Source organism: Adiantum capillus-veneris, chromosome 22 (genome assembly GCF_014529385.1).
Source record: "Adiantum capillus-veneris isolate H3 chromosome 22, ASM1452938v2, whole genome shotgun sequence".
Taxonomy (NCBI): Eukaryota; Viridiplantae; Streptophyta; class Polypodiopsida; order Polypodiales; family Pteridaceae; genus Adiantum; species Adiantum capillus-veneris.
The window spans coordinates 91970357-91979673 of record NC_140952.1 but is presented as its reverse complement, the minus strand read 5'-3'; the positions used below and the strand labels follow the sequence as shown (position 1 = coordinate 91979673).

General features: G+C 39.9%; 1 protein-coding gene across 2 annotated transcripts; it reads left to right on the top strand.

Moving 5' to 3' along the window:
• Nucleotides 1–2633: 2633 nt before the first annotated feature.
• Nucleotides 2634–7292, top strand: LOC147429793 (uncharacterized). Of its 2 annotated transcripts, XM_086496026.1 has the most exons (6): nucleotides 2859–2974; nucleotides 3736–3810; nucleotides 4023–4365; nucleotides 4482–4750; nucleotides 5714–5910; nucleotides 6724–7292. In XM_086496026.1, exons 2-6 carry the CDS (start codon nucleotides 3783–3785, stop codon nucleotides 7174–7176), a joined length of 1290 nt encoding a protein of 429 aa, XP_086352152.1. In that variant the 5' UTR covers nucleotides 2859–2974; nucleotides 3736–3782; the 3' UTR covers nucleotides 7177–7292. The 2 variants fall into 2 exon arrangements, with proteins under 2 accessions (XP_086352151.1, XP_086352152.1); XM_086496025.1 differs by lacking the exon at nucleotides 3736–3810 and having other exon boundaries at nucleotides 2634–2974.
• The last annotated feature ends 2025 nt before the right edge of the window (nucleotides 7293–9317 follow it).

Here is a 9317-nt window from a genome sequence, read left to right as displayed (position 1 = left end):
TCATCGGGCCATCATGACTCCTCATCTTGTTTAATATTTTTTCTAGGTCTTTTGTGAAAGGTGTTGACATTTGTGTACCTCTCTCCTTAAAGAGGGCCATTGAATATTGGTTTAATCATTAATTTTTATGCTTTAAAAATATATTATAATCTAAATAAGTCATTGTTACACTTGTTTTCAAAAAGTGTAATATTGTATTGTGAGAATTTTATTTTATTTCTTACAAAACTCACAATTGTGAGTGATTGTATTAGAAATCCACCAAGAAATATACAAAGCAACCTCAAGCTCATGCCGAGCCTTGAGGGACAGATGTTACAATAGTGACAAAAAGAAATTATAATGATAGTGTCACTTTCTCATTTTTCCTCTCACAAAGAACCCTTTTATTATTAAATTCCTCTCAATAACCAACCAACCACCTAACCACCTAACCACCTACACTCACTATTATGAGTTTGTGGATTTTTTTTTTCTCACGATAGCTTTATGTAGGCCATAATGAACTTTCACCTCGTTTTGTTTTGCCTTGGTAAAAGATATACACATAAATAAGTACACTATTTTTTATAATTTTTCAAAATAAAAACTTCAATCTTTTAAGCATTTTTTTGGTGAATATATATATATATATATATAAATTTACAAAGAACATTTTATATGATTTTCTTTTTCTTAGATGTAAAATTGTCAAAGTTTTAAATGATACTAAAGTAAGTGAAGAAACTTTTTGAGAGGATAATATGTTTTGATATAGGGGAAATTATCAAAATACCCCTCTAATTTGGAAATTCCCAATATACCCCTCAAATTTCAAAAATTCCCAAAATACCCTTGTATCTATTTTCGTCGGATCTTCAAGATTTTCTAACCTTTATTCTTGTTTGACAATTGAGATCGGTTTTTGAGTGCTTAGCATGTAATTTTTTGCAGATTACCTCGCAAAAAAAAGGCACTTATGTCTAAAAATAATGAAGGAATTCATCTCCAAAGCCTACATAACCAACTCAAATTTTAGTTTTAGCATCCTCTATGGTAGACAATCTCTCTTCTTATGAAAAGCTACAAAATTTTTTGTTTTTGGAGAAATTTACTCTCACAACCATGGGAATTTTGGAAAATTTGAAGGGCATTTTGGGAATTTTTGACAAATTATGGAGGTACTTTGGGAACTTTTGAAATTTGAGGGGTATTTTGGGAATTTCCAAAAATTAGAGGGATATTTTGGTAATTTTCCCTTTGATATACTTATGTGACTTTCATCTTATTTCTTTAATATACCTTATACTTGGCATGTCTCAATAATAACTCTTGTGCTTTTCCACTTGAGAGATTACCTAAAAGTAGTTGATGTGAATGGCACGGGATCACAATGTGAAGAAGAGAGCTTTGCTACTCAAACTATCAAATAAGGTGGCAAGGAGTCACGGTGAAAATAGCTTCACATGTCAATGGCAGACCAATAAACTTAATGGCACCCAGTACTTTCTTCCCCTTCATGGCTCATTGATTACATCCTAATGTAAGAAAACGACTTATGGCTTAAATTTACTAGAACAAATAGCTAAATTTTAATTTTTTACTTGAAATATTTAATAAAATTTTTGTGAGTTTAGTTTTTTTAATAATTGTGTCGTGAAAGGGGGGGGGGGGGGGGGGGGGGGGGGGGGGGGGGGCCACTGTTTCTTTGCACCTTCTTCTGACCCCCTAGCTTGTTTTGAGCGCCGCTTAGTGCCTTGCACTGGAAATGGTGCAACCGTTGAAGGCGACGCCATATACTAGTAGCTACAATGTCGAAAACTTGATCTTGAAAAATACTTTCAAATGGAAGCATAACGAGGGTTCTCCATTTTTAACTGAAAACAATGTTTCCCCCCTTTTCATTTTGACATCCATGAGGAATGAGGATTGAACCCACCACCTCAACCTTCAAGGCACATTCCTTAAACACATTGCTCGTGCATGTCTTCATGATTACTTTGCCCGACTAGATCTATAGCACTAGAGTCTCGTCGGCACCTGAGATTAATGCAGTAAGCTCTTGATCCCATCCTCCATGCCCATTTGTAGTTAGGTGGTGGTCACATGGTGCTTAGTTATGAGTTACTCTAACAAACAAATAAGAACGGAGCACAAGCTTTTGTGAATAGCAAAACTAAGATGGTACTCATTTTAAGTAAAAGCTTATGAGCGACAGCTTTTGCAGAGAACGAACGACATGACCACACCTGAAACTTCAAGCATGTCGCATTGCTTGGAGCGAGGGCAAGAGGTAATCTCTTTCTCCTCTCTCTAGCCAGATTTCCACACTTGTGCTCGCTACCAGGTACTCCTATGCCGCCAACCTTGCTTGGGTGCGGAGGGGCATTGCTGGGCATAGTTATCTAGAACAGATAATTATGCTTTGTGTGACCATGTCCTTAGAGGTGAGGCATATGCTTTTGGCACTCTTGACTCTTGAGTCATACATAGCTGTCATTCAACATTTGAAGGATTAATAGCACTCATGATACGGATTGGGGAAGCTTTTAAAGCTGTCTCCGCGGAAGTCAGGCGTACTCTTATCGTACGCTGGCGAGCTATGGAACCTCCAGAGCTCATCAATAACCACCTTTGTAAAGGCTCTTTTCGCGCGCGCACACCATTCACCAAGCACATCAAGTTGCCCCCCCCAACTTCCAACACACACACACACACACCCATACACGCTGCATGGGCGCCCATTTTAACACGGCGAGCTAACCTGCAGTCGTAGTCCCTCCCCCCGCTTGCTCCGACAAAATGGTGATGCTATCAGAAAACGAAGGCATCGACGGCCAAGTCTTCGTCGTCACTGGTGGCCTCTCCTCTGTCGGAGCCGCCCTCTGCTTGGAGCTCGTTGAACGGGGAGCCCAAGAAGTGCGTTCTTTCGACTCTCGCTCCAGCTCCCCTTTGCTTCCGGCCCTTCTGAGGAAGCGGGTGGTCTGTATCACAGGCAAGCACTCTCTCTCTCTCTCTCTCTCTCTCACACACACACACACACACACACACACACACACACAAATTATAATTGCGACAAAGATTTCCAAAGCATGGCACGCAGTGCTATTCTGACTGCCATTTTTAACATACACGGTGACCCATAATCTCCATTTTCCAAGGCCTCGCCCGAGTGAACATATTCAACTCATGCTAGAGGACCGACCGTCAAGGGTCCGGGGTAGGGGGGCCAACAGAGCCACCATTATTCAGCGAAGTCTGCAGGCGAGTGCTCAGTCGCGCAGTGTTCACCTGAATATGGTGCAGAGGTCAGATTATTTACATTATGCATGCTGAGGTGTCATCACCTCGTCAATTTCAGGTTGCTGACCTGCCGTTACCCCACTGGTTGCTGCAGATTTGGATTACGAGCTGCAAATTTGACGCATGCAGAGATTATTATGAGCACTGACTTGGCATGCAATCATTGGCAATAATGATTGGCAATGATTGGAGGAGCTAGATGATGATTCTGCATGCTGAGCTGGACATGTCTGCGCCTTTGATTCTGAGCGCTGAGATGTCATGAATCATAGAGACCTGCAGGCTAATTCTGTCTTGTAATGTAGGAGGGATGGATGGCCAGGATGGCCTGCCCCCCGACCCCAGACCTTGACGGTCTTTTATAAACATCTCTAGAGTAATTCTGTCATATTTGTTGTAATTTTTGGGTCTAAGTCCTTCTCTGACCCTTGGCGTAGTTTGTATGTGCAACAGGCAGGTGAATCACAAATAGCCCCTCTCACTCCTACTTCCACCTTGAAATGCCAATAAATGCCCAAGAAGGAGATGGTATTCTAAGCTCTTATTTGAATTGTTGAGTTCCAAAGCAAAATCCTTTCAGTGAATTCTTAGTTGTCTTCCTCTCTTGGATGCATAACGGCTCTGGTTGTAATTGAAGGAAGCTTTTGCTCCTACTGCGGATCAAGTGCATTCTTTGGAGTTTTGAGATGGTTATGTAAAATGTTGGTTAGTCTGATGCATTGATCTACTTGCTTGTTCAGGTGACATCAAGCGGAAGGAGGAGACAGATAAGGCTCTTTGTGGAGCAAATTGTGTGTTTCATCTTGCTTCATATGGCATATCTGGAAAGGAGATGCTTCGTGCTCGCAAAATCGACGAAGTCAACCTCACAGGGACTTGCAATATACTGGATAGCTGTGTGAAATATGGAGTTGAGAGGCTTGTTTTTGCTAGTAGCTACAATGTGGTCTTCGGGGGACAAGAAATTGTGGACGGCAATGAAAACATGGGTTATTTCCCGATCGATACACATCTGGATTCCTATGGTCGGTGTAAAGCTCTGGCTGAGCAGATAGTGTTGAAAAGTAATGGTCGGCCTCTAAAGTAAGGCATAATTTAAGATTGGTTGCATTGTTTTACGCTTGTGCTTCACGCATACTAAGGAGGATTGTGCGTCTGTGGTTTCATGTATTGAGAGTTTATTGGTCCGTATATTACAGGTCAAAGTCTGGCGGTAAGCTGCATACTTGTGCAATAAGGCCCGCCCCTGTGTATGGGCCACATGAGGAGCACCACTTACCACGGCTTTTGGACTTGGCTCAGAAAGGGATGTTATTGTGTGTTATTGGTGGTCCTGAGGTCAAGACAGATTGGGTATATGTGGACAACCTCGTTCAAGCCCTATTACTTGCAAGCATGGGTTTGCTCGATGACATACCAGGAAGACTTGGCGCACCAGCTTGTGGACAGGCTTACTTTATCTCTGATGGTAAGACTGACATGTCCTTGTGTATAAGAAATCTTGTGATAAGGCAATGCCTTTGTTAACGTAAGGACCAGACTTGGTGGTACATTCATTATAAACGATTTCGTTGCGGCTCAGATTGGATTGATGACTTAATTTTGTGTTCTCAAGGATCACTAATGGTGTATTATACGATGAGTGTTTTGTTTCTTGCGTGTCTAAATGAAACACTTAAAAATACTAGAACAAGCTCTAAGGACTCGAGAAAGCATAGAATGTAGTTTTACAATCATCCTAGAGGGGTTCAATACTCAAAGCTGGTGTTTATGCGATCTGGCGAGTCCAAAGATGGGCGTGCTACTCAAGATTGTGGGGCATTTTTACCTTAATGATTTGTTGTGGTGTTTGTTACGTTCTCAAGCTTTTAGTTTCCATTTGGAGGTTTAGGCTCCTCTCCAGGTGGAGGAATTTCTCGTACAAAGGTTTTGGTTTGTGCTATGATAGTGCTCATTGAGTTTTTCTAGGCCTCAGTATCTTTGAAACTCTTTTGTATTGAAAGTAGTTACAATGAATGCCTTGAGTTTTGGTAACCGAGGTAAATATTGCCTACAGGCCTCACTTTTGTTGCAACCAGTGCTCACATGTGCTGGTTTGTAGTGTAAATTTCCCGGTTGAAAATGAAAAATCCTGGTTGTAATTCCATAGAACCTTAATTCCAAGGTCAGAAATTTGTCATTTTAGTTATAAATCCAGGTAAATACTTCAGATTTTGGGAGAAATCCTGGTTGGCTCATTAGTTCGACCTTAAATAAACCAGGTAAAAAACATTTTCTTTTTCTGGAGCATTGGGTTATGTCACATTAGTGCTTAGGGGAGACTATTTTCCAGTGTAGAAAATTGGAATATGTGAAATGCCTAGGTTGTAATGAAATGATTGACTGCTCAGAGACGTTGGATTGATGATTTTCATCTTGCGTCTTTTGCCAGGTGCTCCTATCAATCCCTTCAAGTTTTTGCAGCCTCTTCTTGAGGGCTTGGGCTATCAACTTCCTAATCAGCGGTTAAGCGTCAAGTCTGCAATGACGCTTGCATGGTTTTTTTGGGGCTTGTATGGGTTATTGTATCCTTGGCTAGACAAAGCCTGGCTTCCAGAACCTCCTGTCTTACCGGCAGAAGTTCATAGTGTAAGAGTTTTTCTTTCCCCTTGTTGTGCTCTAGGAGTATTGATGGAGTGCGTGTTTGAGAAAACCTGTCTTTTTTATTATAGAGGAAAGAGTAAGAGGTCGTGCATAGCGACTAAATATATGAGCAAGAATTAACTCGAAAGTGGTGCTCTTAGTGTGCACTACAATAAATAGATTGCACAGGCTTTCAAAGCTACTGAGAAAGTTACCCTAACAGGAAGTTAGCCTAGCCCGACTTTTCTTTTGCAAACAACTTTCCTTTTGCAAGTGAGGAAGCCACAGCCTTGCAGATCAAATATGAAGCTTCAAGGCCTCTGTTGAATTTACGGTTATCACCGTTTTTTATAAAAAATAAACATGATGCATCTTGCACTTTTGCTTTTGTGTGGTTTCCTGTCGTGTTGTTTTTCTGATAATGCCATATCTGAACTTGGCTTTTTATTCAAATGAGAGTATACCGTAGCTTTAACCTCTGGTGGGTAACCCTTCTGTATGCCGCATTGAACGCCTGATGCACAGAAATTGAATTGTTTCTCCATGAGCTTTACTCACTTTGTGCTCTGCTGTGAAGATGTCTGGAGTATTCACATGAAAGCTCATTTAATGCATTCCAAGCCTGGCCAATGCACCAGTTTTACAATTTTGGCACATGCACATCAATGCATGTTTGAGTCAAGGTTTTTTGTTTTTATTTGGAGCAATAACAGCGGGGGCACTTTTGTATTAAAATTAGAAAGTAAAATTACATTGGGTTTCCCCCTTTTTTTGTGAAGGGACTACTGAAAGTGCTAAATTACATGTGATTTGTTGCAGGTGGGTGTAACCCATTATTTCTCCACTCTGAAAGCAAGGCAACAATTGGGGTATGTACCGCATGTAGCACCAAAGGAGGGGTTACAGCGAACTTTGGAATTCTGGAGAAATGAGCGGGCGAAAGGGGTGCTATCACCAGAGCTATTTTATTGGATATCCATCGTCGGAATTTTGATTGTAATCTTGTTCTGTGCATTTGTGCCGGCACCTTTCCTTGGCCCGTTCGAGTGGACAAGAGAAGGGCTATTGCTTATACTAAGAACTCAGAAGATGATACAGATAACGTTTATACTCTCGTGCATTGTTCACGTTGGGGAGGGTGGGTATGCGTGGTTACTGGCAAAAAGAGTCGATCCCGCAAATGCCAATGGGTGGTTTTGGCAGACATTCTTTGTAGGCTTTCCCTCTCTCTTACTTCTGAGAAGTCGAGCCCGGCATCTGAGTAAGTCTTGACTCACCAGCAATGAGAGTGCTCATTTAACAGGTACCTCTCAGCTGCATATAGATATGTTGATTTTTATTCCATTTTTGTATACATTGAACTCTCAATTGATGTTTTTTGGGTCAAATTGTGCCAATGCACACTCAACTAGTTTGCATTAGATTGAAGTATGTGGAGAGAACATGCGTCGTGGATTGAATGCTCGACTTCCAAAGGAAGGACTATGTGGAGGGGGTTTTATTTTTAAATTATGGATTGTTTTTTATGTGAACAATGTTCTCAAAAAACTGGGATTTAGTGTATTTTTAAACTCGCGAAAATTGTGAAAGCCCGACTTGATTTTGAGCTGGTCTTGAAGAAGACCGGCAAAATTTTACAAGTTTGTGTAAATATGACAGATGATTCACATGTTGATAAAAAATGTGTACCCTCATTTTGCGGCGAAGGAATTCTTTATTTGGCAAAGCCTAGATGTGAGAAATAATGATTAGTTTGATGTGAGTTGAACGCTCTCTTCTCTATCTTTGAAGAGATGCATGATGAGGTCCTTTTGAGAAATTCTCTTTCGTTCTATTTGTGAAGATAATACGGGTTTGTAAAAGTTGGATAATACGGGTTTCACCCATTTCACTGTAAAAGTTGTTTTATTGTTTGATGTATATCCATTGTATAAGTTGTTTGAAGTATATTTTATATGAAAAAGTACGACAATTCCAAAAATATCACACACACACACACACACACACACATATATATATATTACATTTTTTTTTTTTTGAAGAGAGTAGAACTTTGAAATTACAACACACCCTAACTTGGCTGGCATGACTCACCTTAAGAGTTGGATTATAGCACTAATATTTCAATAAACAATAAAGCACTTTTTAGTGATTGATTGTCTTATGTATTTCAATTCTCTCTCTCTCTCTCTCTCTCTCTCTCTATGTATATATATAATATTTGGAAGGGATAAGCGCCTCCTTCTATGGGTGACATTCCGAGTGAAAAAAAAAAAACAATGTTAAAAGAAAGGCTTTTTTAAATTTTGATTAACTTGTTTACCAATACTAATGTTATCAATACTTACCAATGCTTCACAAGGTAAAATTCTAACGAGGCCTCTCTAGCTTATTGATAGTCGAACTTTGATTGAGCTTTTAGGCACGTCAAAGTTGCTTAAGAATGGTTATTAAGACAATTATGTCTTAGTTATAGATTGGCTCTCTAAGCTTAACATAATTAGCTGTAAAAGGACATTGTGCCTTTATTATAGATTGCCTCTGTGAGCATAGCATATGTGAACGATGAGAAATTTGGGGGTCATAATTAGATCTAGGTTTACTTCTCACAACTTGCCTCTAAAATTTACCATCTTGGCATAGTTGACCTAAAAGAGTTGAGGTTTCTTCTAAGGTAAATGGCTAAACTAGGTTTGCCCTAAATAAAAAGCTGAAAGCAAAAAGTGAGACTCAACCCCTGGTTCACACAATTATCGATTATTTGCTCCAACCTTTCATCTCTTACTTTCCTACTCTAAGAGGTTTTTGGTAGGCAATGCCCATGAACTTGAAGACCATCGTAGAGTTAGCAATCTCATTGAGTTGCCTCTTGATCAAAGCGAGAGCGACAACAACGATGAGTGCATCCTCAATTTCCACTCTGTGGAAGCATTTTTTTGAGATCTTGATATGCTATGTTCCCCTTGCCAACATTGGAGTGGCCGATAGGCACCTCTAGTTCTTTCAACGTGCTAAGTGAAAGTGCGCTTAAAATATCAGCCACTCCCTTCTCTGTATGTGCTTTACGCCCTCTTAGTTCATCTTTGTTCAAAACGGCCAAGCAATTTTGATCGCTCCCCTTGCACGATGTTGTTTGGTGGATACAACGGATTGTCACTTAAAAGACGGATACATGCCAAACTTTGTTGTATTCAATTCTTTTTTCAAAAAAAGCCTTGTAATTTTGCAATTGATGATTCTCAAATTGTGATTTAGCTTGTTATTCTCTATTACCCACTCAGAACCTACAAGCTTTGTAAGTGGCCAATGGCCATAGGGAAAAGTCCCAAGTTTTTAAGTCAAAACCCTTAGTTTTTAAAGACACATTATCATTATCTTTGAGATTTATTTGACATGATTGAGAGCTGTACTTT

What these genes read in the sequence shown, in the direction of transcription:
- LOC147429793 (XM_086496025.1), top strand. Translation starts at nt 2,782, where the DNA reads ATGGTGATGCTATCAGAAAACGAAGGCATCGACGGCCAAGTCTTCGTC. An exon ending in GGCTTACTTTATCTCTGATG is followed by an intron (nt 4,751 to 5,713) that starts GTAAGACTGACA and finishes GTCTTTTGCCAG; the next exon opens with GTGCTCCTATCAATCCCTTC. An exon ending in TACCGGCAGAAGTTCATAGT is followed by an intron (nt 5,911 to 6,723) that starts GTAAGAGTTTTT and finishes GATTTGTTGCAG; the next exon opens with GTGGGTGTAACCCATTATTT.